Genomic DNA, 24,139 nt, shown 5'->3' on the forward strand with positions numbered 1-24,139 from the left:
GAAAGCACTTATTGTAATAGAACGATTATCCAGTTAAAATGAAGAAATAAACATTTAGATTTTAAAATAAGATTTTTGAAAATTACGAAAAACAAAATGTAAAATATTGAAAAAATGTAAACATTTTAAAAATAAAAAATTAACTATTTGAAATATTTTTTTTAAGTTTACATTTTTAGAAGTTAAATTTTTTTTAAATATTTAACTTCTAAAATATTATAATAATAAAAAAAAATACTACAATTCAATGTAAATTTTTTGACCCTTGACCTAAATATAGGGTAGATTTACAACCTTTCGTGAACGAGATAAGTATAAAATGAAATGTTAAATAATAACTAACTAAAAAACAACAATACGTACTGCAACAATGCGTAGACAGTAAACCTAACCAATGAACAGCTGGAATTTGGTCTTGTACAACAATGGATACATAATATTGTTACGTAATTGTATAGAATAGATAGATATAATTATTTTATGACTGTTTCGAAATCTTTAAAAATGACATAGCAGACGAACCATTAACGAATAGTAAAAAAAAAAAAAAAAAAAAAAAAAAGAATTAAGCCTAACTGTGTCACTCTTTTATGCTAGCCCTACGGTATTAATCTAGAACTAAAAATATATATTATTTTTTCCCCCATGTAATTTTATCTGTGATAAAAGGCTGCATCTACTACGATCCAAAATTCCATTGCTATAATTCAAATCAAATAAATAAATAAATAAAAAATCGCAGTTATCCGAAGGAAAGTAAGAGACGTGATAATTTATCTTTTTAATCTAATACCTTCGCTCTTTCTCGCAGTCCCTTTTCGATGCAGTCCTTCAGGGCATACGCCATTAAGTCGCATCCCTGCCCGGAGATTTCGGTAAACTTTTGACTTTATGATCTGTTCACGGTGGGCATCTCGGTGCTTAAAAAGGCGCTCGATGCGATATGTCATTTTGCAACAACGACCCAAGACAGCAGAGGTGAGTTCCAGACGGGTTTAATGCTAGGTTTGAACCTCTTTTTTCTGTCTCAATGAAGGTAAGTGATTTATCTTTTCACATGACAGGGGATTCATAACTCCTGCTAACTTGTCAAGAAGGGGATCTCCATAATATGGTTGCTGGAGAACTTCTTTAGGGAAAAAAAAGAAAATAAAAAACGGATTCTGTTTACTGATCATTTTACTGACATTGATACTCAATACGCTGACTTTTAGGGGGTACTGTGACAATCGTTTATCGCCTCGATACACAGCCCTACGTGGCGCCAAACCTGGACGTCCATTGTAATGGGAGAGTTAGGCACAGAACAATCCTGAGCTGCCTTGCTCGCATTTATATTGCTCGTATTTCGTGTATTGTTTGTATGCTGGGCATTGTTGTCGTTTTTTGCACGCTGCGTGAAAAAATCAAAGAAACTGGGTCAGAAAAAGCTAATATTGGAAGTTGGGAGTATCCAAAACAGAAAAATAAAAGTCTTTTTTTAGAATAACTTGACATGAAAGGATCTAGGTGGAATTTTTTTATTATTATTATTATTATTTAAAATAGTTGTATATATTCGGTACAATTTAGAGTTCACTTTAACAATAGCAAAAAAATAAATAAATAAAATATCGAAGGCCTGAATTAGCTTCTAAAAGTTTCATGTTCAAGAACAGGGTTTATGGTCAGGTAAAAATAAATAAAAATACAAAATATATATAGAAATGGGGAATAAATCTTAGCCCATTCACAATAAGAATGTGCTATAGGTTTATAACAAAAAACTTTCTTGGATGGACGCCTCTTAAAAAAAAACTAAGGGAGATGATCATAAACAGTCCTAAAATGTGTTTCAATACAAATAGTAATATTTGAATATTCAATCGTTATTATTATAACAATTGAACTCATTGATATTTTTTAGCTTACGCGAAAGTTGAAGTCATTCCTGGACCTTCGGCCCATTTCTAACTACCTGACATTTTCCAAAAGACCTCTCTCAAGGGACGAGACTGATAAATCATGCTTACACGCATCAAAACAATGCCATCAAGTCATAAACAGTAAAAGTAAACTTTGGAATATAAATGATGCGAGTAAATCCCACATTGTCTCATCTGCCAGGAAAAAAAGAAAAATGTCTGCCTTTCAACATCTAATTAGAAACATGCAACAAACTGCCAAATAGTAATAAAAAACATTCTAAGATGAGTTAGTCGATGCGGTGGAGAGTTTTTTTTCTGGCAATCGGGTTTTTTCATTCTTGAAAGCAGATAGGATTGGCTGAAGTTGGACATAATAAACTAGTCTGTTAGCTTTAGTCGCTTCGATCGTAATTCCAATCAATAATTTTTTTAAAAAAGGAAAATAATCTATAAAGTGATTTCTTTCATGTCTTCAACTTTTTACAGATTCTAATGATGACGTTTACGTAAAAGAATTTAGCAGTGTCATCGTAAATCGAAATAAAAAAACATGAGGGAAACCCTCCACCTCCGTATGAGACCGGATAACCCACCTTTAGTCGGAAGAAACTAGTAACGACATGGGGGGGAATCGAATTCAAGTCTTTCCGACCAAAGGGCTTCGTCTACCGACTGGGCTACGGAGGCTCTTCTATTGAAATAAGAAAACAAAGATACAAGAACTATGGAGTGAGGTTGCTCAAATAGGCTTAGGCGCTGGACTTGCATTATTGTATTAGCACATTTTATTTTATTATTTTTTTTTTTTATCAATTTCTAACATGCGCCATTACTGCAGCTTGTTGATCACGTTACAGACCTTGCAAATATAGCAATAAAAATAATAATAATAAAAAACAATAAAAATTCAGAGAGAAAACGTGGTAACCGATGAGTTAATGTATCAACAACTATGCCAAGCAAAACATGAAAAAAAAGGAAAAAAAAGAAAGAAAGAAAATAAAATATAAAAAAAAGAATAAAACACCCCACCACAGTTCCAAAATAAAATGCCTTTAAATAGTTTTACTGATAATTTCAACATTTTTGATATTGTGGAAGTTACGCAAACTAATATTCTGTATTGAACTACAAAGCAGGAAATGATGATGACCAACTGAGGAGTACATTGAGTTCAGTGGGATGGGATCGGTTGCTGGATGAAAAGAATATGGAGAGTGCATGGGAAGCATTTAAACAATATTTAAATGATGCGATATCAGAATGTGTCCCGAGAGTTCGAAGAATAAAACGAGAAAGAGTCAAATGGATGTGTAATCTTATTAAGCAAGAGATTCGTAAGAAAAGAGGACGATGTGGAAGGAATATCGTTTGCATAAGGATGACGTCCGTTATGAAAATTGTAAGCAGCAGGTTAGAATATCATACCTGTTTACGGAAATCAAAGTCTGAGTATGAAAAGAAACCGACTCTGCGTGCTAAAGACAACCCACAAGAATTCTATCGATATGCTGCAAGTAAAAGAAAGAATGAATATGAAAGAATAACTCTTCTAAATCTTGATGATGTGAGGATTACAGATGCAGAAGAGCTTGTTCAACTAATGTGTACCCATTTTGTTAAAAGCTATCAACCTGGTGAACGCAACATTGAGCTCACTCTTACTTCTTCACTAGATGAAGAAATGCAGGTGTGTGAGGCCGAGGTATTAGAGCTGAATGAGAATTCAGCAATAGGGACTGATGGAATATCAGCACGTGTGCTAAACGAGTGTTCAGCTGAACCTGGCATACCTTTGACCAGGCTATTTCATATGCGTCTCAGAAGAGGGAAGATTCCGTAGGAGTGGAAAGAAAGTATCGTAATTCCATTGCACAAGGGTGGTGCAAAGACCGATGTATAAAACTATCTACCAATTAGTATTTCAGGAGTGGTGGTGAAGATTTTGAAAAAAATAGTTAGGACCCGCATTCAGAAATGGGTTGACAGTGAATCTCTACTTTGCAATAAGTAACACGGGAATCGAACGCAGTAACATGGGTTTACTAAGGGAAGATCATGTTTGAGCAACTTGCTCACATTCTATAACAATGTTACTATTGAACTAAACAAGGGGAATGGATATACCATGATACTTTTCGATTTTGCTTAGGCTTTTGACAGAATACAACATGACAGACTGTTGTATTAAGTGGAGAAAATGGGTTTGGGTTATACAATATTAGCATGATAAAAGGATGACTGACTGACAGATATCAAAAAGTGGTATACGGGGGATGTGAGTGTGCAAAATTTAAGGTAACCAGTGGTGTGCATCAAGGATCAGTGCTTGGTCCACTGTTATTCAATCTGTACATTAATAACATTGGGAAGGGTTTGATAACCAATATACAGCTATTTGCTGATGATGAAAAGATAGGTAGGGTAATCAAAATGCAACTGATATGCAGTACGTTCACAATGATTTGAATAGGCTGGAACTGTGGGCATGGGAAAATAGCTGTCAGTTCAATGTTAATAAATGTAAGCCCATGCACTTTGGTGTGATTAGATATCCAATGTCTTATTATATTGGTGGGATTTAGGCTAGAAGAAACTGATGAGGCTAGGGATCTTGGAGTGTTAATAGATAGGAAATTGAAGTTTAGGGACCATGTGGTAAAGATTGCAAATACAACTCAAAAGATAATTTCAATGCTGAAACGAACATTCACATGTAAAGATAAGGATGTCATTTTGCTTCTTTACAAGGCCTTGATAAGACCTCACTTGGACTATTGTGCGCAGGTCTGGTTTCCATTGTGATTCTGATATATTGGGGAGAGTACAAAGGAGAGTGTTAAGACAGATTGAGAATTTGTAGATTGCAGAAACTAGCAAACAGGAGAAAGAGGAGTGATATTATTGAGACTTACAAACTTCTGAAAGGGTTATAGAGGATTTCAATGGACGGAATTTTTCAATTTATGGAGGGTGTGGAAAGGACGAGAGGGCATCCTTGAAAGCTAAGAAGGGGTGAGGGCTAGATTTTTCTCTCAGAGGGTGGTGCATGATTGGAATGGATTGCCATTGGATGTTGTGAGTGCAAGCAGTGTGAATGAATTCAAGAATAAGTACGATAGCTGGTGCGTGTAGTGAGTCCCTGACTCCCTGGAGGTCTCTCTCTTAATAATAATATATCGATGGATAATGTCTTTAATCTCCGAGTTTCCCCGCCACCAGGATTGCAATGATTGTAAACAGAATAATACAATCCTTACACAAGAATGGCGTCGGAATAGGAGGAGATGGTTACGAGGCAATCAGTCTAACTATAGTCGTGAAGTCTTGGAGCTGCCAAGAAGGACGGCTTCAAGAATCAACGGACTGATATGTGATGCTCCTTACACCAGTGAAATCACATGAAGTCAAATATTAAGCTGAAAATGTAATTGCACTTCTTTATTGTAAAGTATTGATCACATTGCTAGATTTTTATTGAATGAATTTTAATAGGCAATGAATTATTCGTATGAATTTTAATATATTTTTAGAGATAAAAGTTAATAAGTTGTTGCTATGTTTAGAATTTATTTATTTATGTGGAGTAACATCTATGTATGTGTGCTGACATCTAGTGAGGAAATATTCAATAATGCATTTGAACAAAAGCAGCAAAACTCATGACGTAAGGTATTGTGCTCAGTCATATTATTACACATGCATGCATTCACTGTGTGTGTGTGTCATATACAACAGTTGAAAAGAAATTTCATTTCCTAATTAACAGAATTATACACGTTGAAATGTATGATTCTTCAACACACGACTCTATTAATTAGTTCTCAAAAAGCATGGCTGAAACGCGACATTTGATTTTTGACTAAGTAAGCAGAATCTATTAAAAGCAATGACGGGTTTAAGGTTTAGATAATCCGGAAACCCTGCCTTAGAGAGAAAATTATTATTAATTTTAAGCCAATTCAGGCCTCCAACAAGCAGAGTAGTAATCATCACAATGCACGATGATAATTATCGTGTTAGTTTCAATTGAACCCTTTGTGATGGTAAAATTAGGCAACATACAATTATAGCGTCTAAAGGTTAACATTTCGTAAAAGCGCTCTAACTTTTGACATACTCTTTTGACCTAACTTTTTGTCAAAAGTTATACAGTACCACCACTCGATGGAATTCTTTGAATAACATAAATTTGTTGCAGACATCGTTATAATCCTCTTGAAAACAACAAAACCATAGACATTTGAAAATACAATTATGAACAATTACAAACGCTATAAGAGCCACTCAGCATACGTTTATTTGGTCATATTGTTGCGCCACAATTTTTATTTTCAGTCAGTCTTATACTTAATTCTGTTTAAATAAATATTATCTTTTTCACTGATAATTCTTTTCCTGGAGTGATTTTGTATTATAATGAAAATGCCGCTTCAGAATTTACTTACAAATCATATCAAAGTAAATTATATCCAGGATAAAACATATATCAAGGGTAGTCCTTATAAGGACTGGCTTAAAGGGGCGAAGCAAGAATGCTTTTCATCTTCCCCGTTATCTGTAGAGGACAGTGTAGGGATAAGGTGTTATTGAGCTATTAAAGCTCTGATCATGGCAAGAGGGTAACTGCAATAGCCGAGCCTCAATTAGAACTTCATTGGCTACAACATTGCCATCCACTACCCTCCAAGGGTATTGGATTGAATGAATCAATCACCGCATCTCACGGTCGATTGCTATATCAAGGGTAAAGCATAAGCCGAAACTTTCAAGGTTCAATTGTTGTTCTAACAAATGGTGTCCTTGTATAATAATGCTATTTTCAAACATAATTGTTTACTGCATAACTTTGATTATTTCGTAATTTTTCTAATTTAATGTTATATATTATTACATATAAATTTAACATTTTTCTACTTATTTATTATTACATTTAAATTTGATATTAATCTGGTGCTGGTAGGCATGCGTAAAAACAATTCTGTAATACCAATCGCTTTGAGTGCGCCACACGTAACTACAAGTGCTGCTCCCTGTGTTCTTTTGTGAGAATTTGAAACTACACAAAAGGAAAACTGTTGGTCTGATAAAAGGACTTCGTGTTTGATACGAGGTGAAGACAAAGTCGAGCGATAACCAGTATATCAATCACGTGCGTCGCTAGTATCGCTCTTCACCCCGTGAACCGAGTAACAGATATTAATCGCCTCTAGAGGCGGCAGTAGCAGCAGTTTTCCAAGACGATTCTCCGAATGTGTGTGTGTGTGTGTGTGTGTGTGTGTGTGTGTGTGTGTGTGTGTGTGTGTGTGTGTGTGTGTGTGTGTGTGTGTGTGTGTGTGTGTGTGTGTGTGTGTGTGACATTCGATGGCTTTTGTGAAGAAGAAGAACGCTTGACAAATGGACCCCGTGGGGAGTCACCCCGAGTGAGGAGGGATGTGTGGTTTGTGAAAGGCTGCGAATAAGGAGTGGAGAAAAAACATCGTCTTAACTAGATAATCGATACGCGAAACTCCTACTGGGTAATGAGACCCACTCCGTGCACCCCATTGGCACGTGGATGTCAAGTGACACTCCGAACTCGCCTCGAACAACAACATCCACTGAAGTTGGTTGCGATGACTGCGGAGTCTTCGTCGCTTTCGTGTGTTACCTCTTTGGGCGATGCGTTTTCTATTAATTTTTGTGACAGATCATTTGATTCAGATCCTTTCCTACCGCCATTCTTTGTGAGAGAGAGAGAGAAGATCAATAACTTGAGAGTTATTGATCAATACCATATAATTCTGTGCTTGCTAAACGAACTTAAAAACAACTCCAAATCACATTATCTGTTTACTGTAATCGTTAGCATTTAAATTAAAATAACACTGTATATTATTTATGGTATTTAAAACGTAACTTTCGAAGTTTTTAACATGTCAAGTTCTACTTAATTTAGAATTTTACAAAAAATTTTGAAAAAGTAGCACCTGCTGACTTCACTATTTTACTCATAAACTTGCCATGGAGTCTTTAACAAATTTTACACAAACAACACTAGTGGATTCAAGTTCGCCACTCTTACTTTTTCCTTTTTTTTCCCATGTGTTTGCGAGTATCTTTACCCAAACTAGGTCCCCTTTACCCTGCGTCCATTTTTGCTGCAAGTACCTCATTGTGTTCTAAATGTATAGAAAAATGTAGGGTTAGTAATGTAGTTGGAGATAAAAATGAGAGAAGTGTATCAATTGCATCTGTTCACCTGCTAATTTATTTTTTACCAGGGAAATTGGAGTTGGAGAATGTGTGTGGGGGGTATCCTACTATCGTCTTGCTTAGCATTGATTTCTCTCTTTTCTTATTGTGGTTAAACGGGACTTATTGCTAAGATGATTTATCGTCTATCGATTTCAATAGACTTTCTACAGATATTCCTTGTAATCCAAGACAAAAATTGATGTAGACATATCGAAATATCCACACGCTTTCTACTTTTATCGGATGAGTTGCTATTAATTCTCTTCTCTCTATTGACAAATTAGCACACTTCATTACGTAAAAATCTTGTAGTCACCTTTCAATTTTGGCATTTAGCCAATTCTTTCAAACAATGCTGGTTCTATTTGTGGCAAGTTGCCAAATGGCAACATACGGGTATGTGCGTGCGCATTCATCCATTGAGTGTATTTTGATAGTGAGGGAAACAGTTGAAATGAATTAGATTTGATCCACTATGCGGGTCAATTACATACAAATAAAATCGGTTTTATTATTATTAGTAGCATTGATCATTATTATTTAAATACGTATTTATTTATCACGAAACTGTGTTAGAAAAAGATGCAATAGGAAACTAATAGATAAAGGAGATCTCGCGTTTAAGTGGTACATGATTTTTACCGCCCGATGTGACGCCACCACGGCTGAATGATCGGAGTGTTATAAGACCAACTTAGCTAAATTAAACCGGAAGTCTTACTTTAAAACCGTTCTTGGTTTTTTTTTATGCCACTTCATTCCTCCAGCGGTAGTGGTGTCACATCGGTCGATAAAAATCATCTACCACCTAAATGAGAAATGCCGTTTATTTATTAGCTTACTATCGCGATTTTTAACACGTTTTTGCGATAGCACGGACTTTAAGACGGACTATTATATCGAAATAAATCAACGCACTTTTTTAAAGATATTTCACTCGAGTAAGACTTTTTCTCGGTATGGAGGGGAAAAAAAAAAATGGAACTTTTTTTTTTTTTTTTTGAGTAATGGAGAACTGAAGTGACGAGAAGTGTGACCATTTTTTTGTAAGGTTGAAAAACGCAGGAAACAGAAAAGAAAAGCAAGTCCTTCAAAGAATGTATGAGTTTCCGTAGTCGCGCGTGAAACTAAGAAGAATGGAAAATATTCTACAAGCCATAACTGAAATCTCCGTATCAGTTGAAATGTTGGAGAAATCCCATGAAAGTGTCGAATTTTTTTTTTTTTTTTTTTTTTTTTTTGTAGTTTGTAACAAGAATTGAGAAGAAAGGCACGAAAAAAAGAAAGAAAAAAAAAACTTACTGAGTGGTTAGTGTTAGTTTATTCCCTAGAGGAAACGAGATTGCAGACAGAAACATACTTTTTTTTCTTTTGTTCTGAACACAATAGCATCGGATTTATCTTTTCTTATACGAAAATAATAATAAAAGAAAACTTTGACGCTTATTATAGTTTTACTGTTACTTCTCCGTCTCAAGAAAATCCTCTCGGTAGATTATTTCGCGAGATATAAATATTTATCAGAGTTAATGGAAACAAAATTAATCGCTGATAATTACTTCGTAGACTTCCTTTCGCATTTATTAACAAAGAGATTTAAGTAACGAATATTAAGTGTGTTTTAAAAGCACAAAATGGACTGTTTATAATGCGCGTACAAGATAACCCGAGGCAAAGATATTAATTCAGTTTTTTTTTTTTTTTCGGTTGTGTTTGTCTATTTGATTTAAACCTTTAATTTTACGGTAGAATAAATTAGAAATGTTAAGACTAAACCGATAAGTAGGTTGCATTTTTTTAGTTTTGTGTATCCTGTAACTGAAACTTTATATTGGATTGCAAATTTAATTAATTAGTGTCAATTTCGAAATACGTCATCTTTAAATTATATCTACATCCAAGTTTACTTGTCGATATTTTAGCCATCAATGATGCAGCAACAATTGGATTTTTTTTTTTTTTTTTTGCATCTGCGCGCCATTGTTGTAAAATTAGAAATATTGTAAACTGACAAACAATAGCGCTTTTAGTATTCATGTCTATAACAATGAATATAACAATACCTCGCGTGGGAAACTCTGACCAACAATTATTACTGATAATAGAACAGTTTTTTTTTTTTTTTTCGTTTATATTGACGAGCACAAAGCTTTCTAGAGATGTATATCTTTCTAAGACACGAAGTGTATGGTAAAAATCGTAAAACATTTTGTTGCAACATTTCCTTCAAAGATCTTCCGATAGCCTCAAAGATAAAGATGAATAAAACTGTAGAGACAGGATAAAGGGATCGACCGTGCACTTATGGGATGACATTTTACTAGGCAGTAAATGAAAAGAAAATGGATTCAATAAAGAAGGAAGGTCAATAGCAAGTGGTAAAGATGCCGATGGGCAAGACAAAAAAAAAAAAAAAAAAAAAAACAGACACTATTTGATTAGATTATAAGAATATTTTAAGATTCGGTAGACCAAAGAAGTCTTAGATGAAAAATTCACAAAGAATTCTCTAAAGAAAGTCTAAAAAATCCCTAAAAGAGGTCTCTATCCTCTTTTAGGAATAAGGGAGAAGTAAATAAGATAAAAATGAAAGAAATAAAAAAAAAATGCACCAGATTTGATGCAAGATTGTAGTAAGAGAAGCGAGTGAAAGGTAAGACGAACACGGAAAGTATCCCAGGAATCTTAGTCGTGTAAGACAACACATCTATACAAGCAGTAACTGAAAGAGATTTAGAAGAAGAGGTGAAAAACTCAAAGAAAGAAGCAGGTACAGTTAAGGAAAAAATCTTGGATAACAAGACATTCCTAAGAAAGAAATACCTCTCAGAAAGAGACAGAAAGAGAGAGAAGATTACGCTACAGGAATATGAACGACATACAAGACGTTTTGTGTACTTTATATATTGCATTACATTGAGTTTTATATTGTGGTGTGTGTAGCGGTTGGCGGATCCTTACCGGAGATCGTCGATCTATTCTTTGAAGCGATTCCCGGCGAAGTTGATTTCTCCGATCGCAGAATGAAAGTTTAAGTTCATGTGGGGAATAATTGAAAGTGGTTTTGTGATTTGAGATATCTAATCGATTGTAGTCCTGAGCGAAAGTAGCAACGCAAGCTCCTTACAGACGTTTCCGACATTATTGCCGGCAGCGAAGCACCAGACGGAACACAATCTAATAACAACACTCAAATTACGAACGAAGACAAAGCCGGAAGTTACATGTTCGATAGAAAGAATGGGAAAGGAAAAAAAAAAACGTGGTTAGAAGCAAGCAACAGAACTTACGTAGCTGAAAAATCCCTATAGGATCCCAAAAGTGATTTAAACAAATAAACAAAGAAAAGCTGTTTGTAAGAGAAGGATGAAATGAACACAAGCTGGTGAAATTTGAAATTAACACGCATGCGCGCACGCACACAGATACAATCAACGAAGGAGTGGTTTAGAGGAATATATGCATCTCTGTATCCATTTATTTATCTGCTTGTTCGATGCACGGGCTCACTTCGCGATCAGCAAAATAATGAAATATGTATCGCGAATAGTCCTCGAATCACATACAGCCATGTGCACTCTCGGGAGGATTACCGACCTGTGCTGCATAGTCGTAGCATGGCAAACCATCATCTCTGAATTGTGCCGTTTTTCAATCTCTACCATCCATCAATGCACGCATAGAAAAGGAAAGATGAACCAGATGTCTGCGTTTGGAGATCTGCAGAGCCAACATGAGAAGCCACTGGTGCACAGAATCCCAAGAGGGTCACCCCCCCTTTTTTTTTTTTTTTGACAGGCGATTCAAATAGAAGGGAACTTGTTATGCAGTTGTGCATATTAAAAATTAAAATCTACGTAAAAAATACTACTTTATGAATTATTACTTAAAAACAACAACGTACTACCATTCTATAGTACAATTACATATTCCATTATCAGCTGTGTGTAGTTAATTCCCTAAAATCTTTTGTCAAACCACACCATCTACAAAACTAAGATGATGTCCATAGCAATAACTACTGTTGTATTTGGCGTGAATTTTATTTTTATGTAGTTAGTATTAGAGTCACAGGATGGCGCTTCTCTAAAATGAATGATATTGACAACAAATCCTTATGCACATTTTTATTTTAACTTTTCCTTCTTTTTTTTTTTGGCCTTTACATGTTTTTTTTTTTTAAAAAATATTTATAGAAACAGCTATACTAGAGTAGAGCTAATGGATATTGAGTAGCGAACGTTAAATAAATAAAGCAAGTACAAAATTCTTAAGATAAGGGAAACGCAGAGTTAATAAGAACTTAATGTTGGAAGACGTCTTCCAAATTTTCTGCTAAAATTGATGCAGGCCGTAATTACTCCATAAAAAACGAATCCCCTCGTGAAAAAGAAGATAAATCAATACCCTAGCGTGTAGTATATTGATCACACAATCAAGGGCACCCTGTATGAAGAGATGAATAAGAGTTACCTCTCGAACAACACCAGACTGGCTTTCTGCAGTCGGGATTAACGATGTTTGCATTAGCGACCAGGGCCCACCAGGGAAACTGGAAGAAATTCCTTTCTTTGTATAGATGAGGATGGAGATAAATATTCAAAATGTACGCGGAATTACAACATCATCAGTTCTTTCATTATGTGTTTGGGCATTGTTGTTGTCATTGTGGTTAGTTTGTCAACTGCGTGTGTGTGTGTGTGTGTGTGTGTGTGTGTGTGTGTTCTTGTGAGCTGTTTGGCTGTTTTACGAATGAAAATCCCTACTGATATATGCAAACGTATAGTACATTTTGCATTGAGTGAGCTAAGGCTTTTTCTGTTTTTTAATTAACATTTTTTTGTATTTTTATTTATTTTTTACACAGCATGAAACTTTTTCAAAGACCTTCAATAATCAGGGTGTGGTGTCACACCGGGCGATGAACATCATCTCCTACCTAAAGTTACAAAGAACGCATGGTTCTATTGTTAAAACCCTATCACCAGCGTATTAGACCGGTTATATCATCTTTAGTTGAAAACCATGTGTACGTGTGTTGTTGTTGTTAGTCTATTAATTGCGTGTGTGTGCTCCTGGTGGGTTTGTCTGTTCTCCAGGAAATGAAAAAAATTTTGACATAACCCTAAAATCTCCATATTAGACCCGGTTATTTCACCATCAGTTGAAAGAGCACGTGCGTGATTTGGAGGGAAAACAGTTAATTATGTCATTGTTGATTGCTTGCGTGCCTACGTGCGCGCGTGTTAGTACAGGCAAGATATTTTAACAATGGAAACTGCCATATTTGCGATAACAGAATGGGATCAATATGTGTTCATTACTTTCTCGCAATCTTCAGGAATTAATGTGCCTTTTGGAGAGCATGAAGAAACACAGAGATGAAGGGCAATGTGGAGAAGAGAGTAATTGAACTCATTAGGTTGCTGTAGAAAGCATTTTTGCTTTGTATTCAAAGTTGAACTGATGTTTTCAATTAATGAAACGAAATCTGAAGTCAGGGAAGCGAGAAATTTCATTCCCAAAATTACATTAAGCGTCTCGTACTTAAGACATTAGCAAATGAACTAATTCGTTCGCTTACGGGATGAAGGCAATGAGTGATACAAAATTAAAAGTCATCTTGGTGATTATTCTTTGTCCGTCTGTGTCTATTAAATAAAGTCTATCTTTGCGTTCCCTGGTAATGTCGGCCTTCCTTTATCTATCTATTGAATAACTATTCTATCAAACTAGAAAAGGCAACTTCCACAGCTTTCTGTTCATTCACTGGGATGACTATCTATTATCACGTGCATCAGACCTACCCACTCATCCACATGAAAGCGATAACCACAAACATCCACTTCGGAGTTCGAACTACCAGCCTGTCAATTGGAGAGCGAGTACGCTATCTACTATTACTATTATTAATTGAACGTATAAATGCACTGCTAGTTAATTCCTATTATTATTTGTACATTCAATTCCTTCTCTCACATATCTCTTTTAAATACTAACTGCCTATTAAGCTAATAAAATGCGTCCATCTATCACCAGGTGGCATTACTTGAATACAGAAGCCTCCTTGTTCATTTAAACCCAGAAATGTTGATAAGATATTTCGACTGGTAAGAATTTCTATTTGGTTTTATTATTGTGTGTCAAGTGCTGTTAACCATCCATGTCTTGTATTGTATGACGTGAGAATGTATTGGTTTTCACCGCAGCAGGAACTACCCTTGACCGCACAGGGGCAGATGGCTTTTATCGGTGCAATTGCGCTTCATTATCCTACCGAGTAAATGGCTTCCCTGCAGACAGACAATGCCACATTCAACGAGCCATGCAAGGCTTCTGGCTTTTATTTCTTTCCTTTCTCGGAATTTTGTGATTTTTCTACCATATTGATGATATCTTAGACTAGTGAAAGGTCAATACGTTTCTTTACTGCATTTGACATCGCTAGCAGATGATTCTAGCCAGCTTGTTATGCATTAAAAGCGCCGCTATTGAAACTAAATGAGGTTGTTAAGTGTTGAATGGCGTTAAGTGGAAAGTTGATCGCTTTCAAAGTACTCAACCACACTTTGGAGAGTGCTATTTAAAGATTTTTTTCTTAAAGGCCAAATGCACTGCGGAAAAATATATTTTTTTATAAAAAAAGTAAAAAAATATATTTGTCAAATTTCTAATGAAGACTCTTAGGAATTCTTCGTACAGTCCTTATAAGGACTGGCTTAAAGGGGCGAAGCAAGAATGCTTTTCATCTTCCCCGTTATCTGTAGAGGACAGTGTAGGGATAAGGTGTTATTGAGCTATTAAAGCTCTGATCATGGCAGGAGAGTAACAGCAATGGCTGAGCCTCAGTTAGAACTTCATTGGCTACACCATTGCCTTCCATTACCCTCCAAGGGTATTAATTAATCACCGCATCTCACGGTCCTTCTTCGTACAACTTGCTTTCTAGTGTTATTAATAAAAAAAGTTATATTAAAAAATAAAAGGTGTTTTTTTAATTTAAATTAAAACGTATAATTTCCAAAATAAATTAAAGATTTTAAAATATAAAACTTATTTAATTTACCTTCTTATTTATTTTAAAAGAATTACTTTTTTATAGTAAATACTTTGTTCATCATTCTCACTCTCTTATACTATACAGCATATTTATTATTATAAGTTCGATATCTTTAAATTTTAAAAAAGTAATAGCTTAATCAAAATTGAGATATTACGCAATAAAAATTTACATTTTAATATTCTTTAAAAAAAATAAAGTATCCTTTAAAGAAACGCGTCAATAGATAAGCTATCGATGGTTATTTTCATTCACTGGAAAAATTATGGCAAGTTTACTTCAGACCCTTTTTCTTTTTTTAAATAACTTTGGAATAGTTGGATTTTTTGTTATATCAGATATATATATATATATATATATATATATATATATATATATATATATATATATATATATATCGACCGTGAGATGCGGTGATTAATACCCTAATATATATATCAGATATATATATATATATATATATATATGATCAGAGCTTTAATAGCACAATAACACCTTATCTCTACACTGTTCTCTGCAGATAACGGGGAAGATGAAAAGCATTCTTGTTTCGCCCCTTTAAGCCAGTCTTTATAAGGACAAAATCATATATATATATATATATATATATATATATATATATATCGACCATGAGATGCGGTAATTAATACCCTAATATATATATATATATATATTAGGGTATTAAATTTGGGCCCTCCGTACACAAGTTAAACATTCTTCCTAAAGAGCAGTTTGGATTCCGTCAATTCCATAGTACCACACAACAGCTACATAGATTAGTCGAATACATCTCAATTGGCATCAATGCACTGGGGCTGATTTCCTTGACATAGTCAGTGCATTTGATAAAATTTGGCATTTCGGACTACTGCATAAACTGATCTCAACTGGAATTCCATTAGAAATGGTTCACCTAATTAAATCATACCTTTTTGACAGGCTTATGCAAATCAAGATCAACGGTGCGGTATCAGCACTGAAACTTATCTTGACTGGAGTCCCACAACCTTACTAGCCCCGATTCTATTTTCCATATACATGTGTGATATTCCGCACAATCCATTGTCATCTATCATGACCGTTTCCGCAGAGATACAACAATGTTAGCCAGATCTCTACAGCCAAATCTTGCCATCAAACAACTGCGAGAAAACCTATCACTGATTGAAAAATGGTTCGCCAAATGGAGAGCATAGCCATGCTATTCACCAGAAGACCGATGCTTCCTAAATGGGACATCTTCCTGATTAACACAAAAATCCCTTGGCAAACAGAAGTCAAATCCCTTGGTGTACCACTGGACAGAAGGCTAACTTTAAGCTGCCATATCAAGGCTCTTTGTATAAAGACATCAAAAGCCATTGCTCAACTCTATCCTCTAGTCAACAGGAACAGTAAACTAAACACCAGAATCCAACTACTTATCTCCAAACTGATGGTTCGTCCTATACTTACTTACGCTTCTCCTGCTTGGAGTCATACCGGTGATACTAATATTCTCAAGTTACAACGTGTGCAAAATAAATGTCTACGAATGCTCCTAAACGTTGCATGGTTAATAAGAAATGTGCAACTCCATCGAGACACAGATGTCCCCTGTATTTACACTTTCCGGCAAACTATAGCAACAAAGTTCTTTTCAAAAGCATCTGCACCCCATCCCCCCCAAGAAACTGGTTCAAGTAGCTGCAAATTACGAAGCAACGGATTACTTCAAACATAAAAGACCAAAAGCCATCTTAAACTCCAATTCTGATGTTTAATCTCCAAGCCCGCTCAGGGCGAGCAATTGGCATAAATTTTTCTACTCACTGTTTCCCTATCAGATAGTGGGGAGTGTGAAAAGCATTTTGTTTCACCCTTGAAGTCAGAAATGTTAATCGTTAATCAAAATCAGATTTCCCCGTGTGGTGGCCGGGATAGGAATAGAGTCATTGTAGCCCATGCATGTCGTAAGAGGCGAATAAAATGGGACACAAAGTTTCGTTCTCTTAGGTTCTTCATGAAATTTGCTCCCGGCGAGGAGGGGGCGCTTAGATTTCGGGTGGGGATTGCCCTAAGAGGGCATTTTGAGTCTCTTGGGAGGGTGTTCTCCGGCGTGGCCCGTGAGGGGGCTTGTCGGTGAATGCTTTTCCCTGGAATGAGCGATTGTGATGAGCAATTCTGTTCAGTGGTGGGAGCGGATGTCACTGTCTGGAACCAACGCTGAGTTGGACCATCTTTCGTCCACTTGTAGGGAGTGGTCCGGGGGATCGTTTTAATTTTTAGAGAAGACTTGACTTACATTCCAGCTCCACTGGAGCCTATGCATGTCGTACTAGGCGACTAAAATGGGTACCCAGGGAAGGTAATGGATGGCAATGCTGTAGCCAATGAAGTTCTAACTGAGGTTCGGCTATTGCTGTTACCCTCCTGCCATGATCACAGCTCATAGCTCAATAAGACCTTATCCTTACACTGTCCTCTACAGACAACGGGGAATATGAAAAGCATTTTTGCTTCTCCCATCTAGCAAAAAAAAAAAAAAAAAAAAAAAAAAAAAAAAAAAAAAAAAAAATCAGATACTGTAGTTTAGAGGTTCCAATGTGAAAGTTCGTTAAAAGGTCACCGGCAATTTAGCGCATTCACACACTCGTAGCTCGCAAGACATAAAGCGAATTATGTTTGCGTTTAAAGAGGGGATAAAAAAATGAAAATAATGGAGTGGAACAAAATTGGGTTATGTGTGCAGAAAGGATGACGAAAGAAAAACAGTAAAGATCAAGAAAAAGTAGCAAAACTAATTCTTGGGTCATACTGTAGTTTTAGGAAAGTGAAGATTGGCAGACATGACGTCATTTGAATCAACAGATACGTTCGCATCCAAATAATTTCAATTATTTTAAGGATAGAACACGATAATACAATAAACAGAAGATTTACTGAGTTTTGCAATGACGTAACATGTAGGGTCAGTCAAGTCCATAGACAGCGCCAGTGTTCGGGACTTGGTTGCTTTTGTCAGGTAAATAAGCGGCAAGAAATCAAATATAATTTTAATAAAAAAATGTTTTTATCTTCTCCCCCCCCCTCCCCCCTCAAAGTACCGGAAGTGATTGGAATTATTCAAGAGGCAACCAAGGCTGTAAGATCAGTCGATAAATTGGATATGATCTTCGGACTTTTTGTCTTTTACGGAAGATCTCCGGGGTAGGGGGGAGGGGTCAAGTGTTTCTTTCAAGAAAAAACAGTGTTGCTTCTATGAGATCCTGCTAATGCCCTCATTCAGTTGAAACGTTAATAAAAGTTTCTCACATCCTAAAGATGATTTGAAACACGGCTTTTCCGATTCAAGAGCTTTCTATACGTTTTTCTAGGGGCCGAGGTAGAAAAATAATTTGCAGATTTAAAATAATCCAGTGATATATATATTTAAGTATATATATATATATAAGAAGAAATTTTAGTCTTAAAAAAAAAAAGAAAAAAAAAAGAAAAAAAAAGTTTTCGTCTTCCGGTGACCCGAAGGACAGATATGCAGATTTGACATCAGACGGCACTGCGATCAATTTTGCAAACACAATTGTCAGAATTTGATATTTTATATATTATTTTATTAATTATTATTATTATTAATCATATACATAATTATTAATTCCATATATACATTTCCTTATACATTATTGATTATTTTAATAATTTTGAAATAGTGAATAATATAGCGAGTGTTAACGTTTTAGCTGGAAAAACCTGGGTTCGACTCCCGTGTCGGATTATTATTACTATTATTAAGTAGCTGATGAATGAAGCTTTATACTATATCACAAATGCATTTTTTTTTAAAAAAATCAAGTTTATCGTGGCGCCATCTAACAGAAAACATTCCAATTAAAGAAAGTTAATGCTCAGTTATATATTGCATTATTTCTAAGTACAAAATAAATAAAATAAAATCCGGAAAAACTACCCGTATTTCTATAAGCCTCGTGCCCATTTACACTAGTCGTAAAACGATAGTAGTTCAAAGAAATAATTCAAAACATTAATAATCACTTTAAAAAAAGGCAACTTTTATAGCAGAGACATCCGAAAAGCCATATTTGAACAACACAACAGTTGCACCACAAACTTCTTTTGACAAAAGTTGCGATGCGAAGAGAAGGATAAATAATCATTTTCCGAGTATATTTATATTATAATACTGGTCTACTTGCAGGAATACTTTATCCTAGCAGAGGAATGTACGAGTTGAAAATATCAAAGGATGCATTCCATGGTTGCATGTTGTCTTATTACTGAGTCGTAAAGAAATAAATCATTCCCGGGAAAATAAAAAAAGAAGAAAAGGAGTCGCAGAAGATCATTATAGGGATGCTTTAGAGCCAAAGTTCTCTGAAAAGGATGGACATCATTTATTCCGAAGAGAAGACATGACCTTTCTATGCAGTCTTTTTGGAATTTTTCATTCAGACACATCTTTAATTCGTTTCGGAATGAGGCAGATATCCCTTAGACATTACGTTGCGAGTTCCCCCCCCCCTTCCTATTTCTAGAAAAAAGGAAACTTTCAAAGAACGCTAACACAAGTGACTGATAGCGCCATCTGTCTTATTTAATTTATGCGACCTATTCAGAAGTCCCGTATTTTTATTAGACGTCAGTAGATGAGTGAAATCGCTCGTGACTTTTGGTTTTTAGAGAAATGTTTATTGCTCCGAAGACATTCTTAAGTGTTCGTCACTTTCCAGACAGACTCGTGCATAAGAACAGTTTCTGCTTTGAGTGGTTACTACAGAAAGATCGCCGACATCTGTTACGGAGGTCAAGAAAGATTGGAGAGGAGAAGGAATGCTATTTTGTCGCATTGGATGACGGGAATGAAATGGTATTTCACTATCAACGCGATGTACCCTCCGTAGCGTCGTCAAAAAGAAGAGTGACTTTTGGACAGAAAGACTTGGGTTCGAATTATGTTTCGGATGAGAGGAATTTTGAGGTTTTCAATTAAGGTTGAGTTAGCCGGTCTCGTACGTAGGCGCTGAATTTTTTCATTTCCCAAATTGCGCTAAAATACTAGCATCATTGAGTTAATTGCCGAGGGTGAATTTACCACCTTCCTCAACTACAATTTTATGTTGGTCCTGCAGCTAGAATTTTAATGCTGATTTATGTTTCATTCTCAAGAACTCAATTTTTTAGGGGCTCACACACGTTTCAGGTGGAAAAATTGGCGTCATTTAGAATTTCACATATCAGGCTTGTCTGTCAACTGCGCTCTGAGGCCAGTTTGTCCATTTTGAAGGAGAAAAATCGAGTCTTTAAGAGGAAAACACCTGTCGTCTCTATGTGAGACGATTTACGTCTTCATTTCATTGGGAAAAATCATTACCACATTTTTTCTTTTTTAAAAATATTTTATATAAAAAAGTTCTCCATATACCAGACAAGGTTCAAATCGAAGATCACTGGTAAAGAAAGAACGACAGAGAGAAACAAAGAGAAGTTTTCTTTAGAATTTACCGCGGAAACAACTAAGATTATGAGGTCATTGTATGACGTCCGTAAATGGCGTGTGTTCTTCTGTCCGATTTGTTTGTTTTGCGGATTAAAAAACGAGTTTCCAGAAAGGAAAAATCTTGCCACCTTCGTATGAGACCGGCTAACTCACCTTCAGTTGAAAAGTCCTGATAAAGGTTCTTCGCGTCTTAAAAGGGATTCGAACCCATCTCCAGGGCATTGTGGATACCGACTGAGACACGGAGGCTCCCAAAACAGAGAGAGAGAGAGAGAGAGAGAGAGAGAGAGAGAGAGAGAGAGAGAGAGAGAGAGAGAGAGAGAGAGAGAGAGAGATGTCTAAATTATAATACCGATTTCTTAATTAATTGGCTTTTTTTGTTCCGTAGATGAACACATCTCATTGTTCCAGCTAATTGACTTGCATTCTCCACTGGCCTATCCATTCACAAAGGAGAAAACTAAAGTCGCAAAGAACACACGCTGATGAAAGTTAACAAATAAACTCAACTTGACTTGAAGGGTAAAAAAAAAAAAAAGAAAAAAAAAAAGATAAAATGTGCCTATCAGAGAGTGGAACAGTTCTGTTTATTGTGAAACCCTCTAGGTGGCTATTATCTATTTTTAGTGCCGGACATCACTTGGTAAAACTTTTAGACATTTTACTTTTAAAAGTTCGAACACGTGAAACTTTAGAAGAAGCAATAACACCCCCCCCACTCCTTGTCAAGAACCCTGAAGGCATTCTTCTTACAGCTTCCAGTTTCAGTACAAAACTATTTGGCCCTATTTCTCCATAAGAACCGCGGCTCTCACACACACACACATCTTCAGCCACTTGTCACGTGGAACTCTTTAACTTTCCCGGGCGCACAAAGAAAATAACCTATTTCTACAAAGGAACTTGTTTTCTGTGAGAATTGTCTCATTTTCTTGTCAGTCTTGACTTTTCACAAGCGAAGAAATGTTGGCCTGTCATTCAAGCTAACTGAAGAATTTTTTTTTTTTTTTTTTTAGGTCGTTTGCTGTAATTGCACCCTGTACGCAGTAACCACCTGGGTCCAATGGACCACCAAATAGAAATTTGACCATCTGCGTTCTCCCAACTTCTTATCGCACGTTCGTTCTTAAGTAACTGTCAAAGGAAACAAAGAGTAGTGAAGGAAAAATGGGTTTGCTTAATCACAGATCGTTTCGTCTCCAGTAATGGAGTTCTGAGTTAAATCCACATCTCGAATAGCGATGGGGGGGGGGATTGAGTTCAAAAGAGAGGAAAGAATTATGGTTTGTACGAAAGGTGGATTTAAATCAATTATTTCGTTCATTTTTTTCACTCTTTCATTCTAACTTGTTAACACTTTCGTACATTTACAGACAAACCTTGAAAACTCGCCCATCATTAACAAACTTCGGTCCAAATGGATTCTAAATGGACCATTAATGTCCGGGTACTCCTAACTTTAAAACGATTTGCTTCTAAGTTTTTCAAGGTGACCCCTTGAGTGATTTGTTACTGGGAAGGGGGGATGACAATTGAAAACAAAAAGGCGAGAAGATCGTTAGGGGGGGGATAGGAGGAACGCCAATTAATAGCTCAACATCTTTTACGGATTTAGACTTCCGTAAGATTTTCACGACTGTTCCTAAAGGAAACATTGTTAACCCCCCCCTTTCCCCCTTTTCGGTGTTGTTCTCAGCAAGGCAACAATTTTCCCCGACGCATTTTATCTCTGGTGTGGGAGCAACGCACGTGCTGTGAAATAGGAACGCTCTGAAATGCCTCAATAAAACTTTTTCGTGGCTATTCGTCAGACGCCCCAGTAATGTCACTTGGAGTTTTCTTCTCTTCCCTCTTCCCGCTTCTCTATTTGCCCATATTCCCTCCCTCTCCTACCTACAGGGAATGAGTTCGCGTTACGAATGGAAATTTCATGGCTGCGTCTGAATACGGAACGCTACTTTGCCGTAGCGAAATTTCAAATATCTGCTATGTCACCCCCCCCCCCCTTCTGTGACCGTAAGAAATGTCACAGTATCCCAAAGCAAGTCTGCATTCTAGTTAAAACGTTAAGAGCACAGGGATAATATCTACATTGCAGTGATTTGTACAAATTTCGTGGATGTGAGGTTGGTTTGCATCATTTCCCCAAGATTGATTTATGGAAAGATATTGGAAAATGACTTAATCTTCAAAAATACGGTCATTTCTGCGCCGGAAGTGATCGACTCACTTCCGGTATCATTAAACATTAGCACAAAGCATGATTCATATTAAAATATTTCTATCGGCTATTCACACCGGAAGTGATCCACTCACTTCCGGTGTGAATGATCATCAGTACGAAACACGATTCATATTAAAATATTTCCATCGGCTGAACTTCGATGCGAATCACCGGAAGTCAATCACTTCCTATACCGATCACCGGAAGTGGACTCACTTCCGGTCCAATGAACATCAACACAAAACATAATTCAAATGAAAATAATCACCGCTGGCTGAACAGGTCAACGGTTTTGAATTATAGTTCAGCGCATATTTCACGCTTGCATCTATGCAAGTGCCGCTATGAGTACGAGCTAATTACGAGGCCAAAGTAGAGCGCTTGCACGCGCAGGAGCCAGACGCCGTAGGATAGCAATAATGAGTTTGCTATAAACACCTCGGCAAAGTACATAAATATTAACTTAGGGTTGAGATCGCGCACCCGTTTGTGCGTAGATATTCACACTATAGACGTTTTGCCTTGAGCATGACGTGATACTTATCTGGCTACATCATTCCCCCGATGGCGCATGCGTCGTGGGCAATAACACATTAGTTGCAGGACATCCAGAGAAAATCAGTTTACTCATACAGTAAGGGAGAATGCACCGTCATAAGCCTCTCAATTAGCATAACTGTTCCATCTACTCGCTACAGGAGTGCGAAGGGGGGGGGGCTTGCTGAATTATCCCCAGGGATGGGTTTCGATGACATTCTCCGATAGCGTGATGATACACCTCTGGCGGTGCCAGTTCTGCGCTTGTGCGCCTAATGAAAATTTTCTAGCTAGGAGTCGGTTATTTTGAAGATGATTAGACGATAGAATATTAATTCACAGAAAGTATTTAAAGGGTACCTTTTGGAATTTGAAGAGCATTGGATATTTCTCCGTCCCTAATCTCCATTTTTATTAAAGTACTACAAAGATAATGTTCGTTACGCGTTTGTTTCTAGTCATTTGCAATTTACACTAGCATTAAGGATGTCAATTTCATTGCATTTAAACACTAGCTTCGAAGCTTTTGATATTGACATGAAATTGTTTTCAATTGTTAGAACACGTGCCATGTTTGATATTGTTGGATGTTTATTATTGTTCGGATGTGATGTAATATAATATGGCATTGTTGGAATACGTAAAAAGGTTACTATAGTTGAAATGTACAATATTACTTT

The 24,139-nt window shown here is 36.3% G+C and overlaps 1 protein-coding gene across 1 annotated transcript in view; it reads right to left on the reverse strand.

The window, feature by feature from the left end:
• Nucleotides 1-23,930, reverse strand: part of LOC150103199 (protein tolkin-like) — a 159,963-nt gene extending 136,033 nt beyond the window's left edge. Inside the window, exon 1 of the mRNA XM_090398127.1 lies at nucleotides 23,820-23,930. Within this exon, the coding sequence (XP_090254253.1) occupies nucleotides 23,820-23,868 (49 nt within the window). The 5' untranslated portion in view covers nucleotides 23,869-23,930. The remainder of the gene's footprint in view (nucleotides 1-23,819) is intronic.
• Nucleotides 23,931-24,139: the final 209 nt, after the last annotated feature.

This window comes from Typopeltis vanoorti, chromosome 9 (genome assembly GCF_054136105.1).
Source record: "Typopeltis vanoorti isolate ZY-2024b chromosome 9, IOZ_Tvanoo_1.0, whole genome shotgun sequence".
NCBI classification, from domain to species: Eukaryota; Metazoa; Arthropoda; class Arachnida; order Uropygi; family Thelyphonidae; genus Typopeltis; species Typopeltis vanoorti.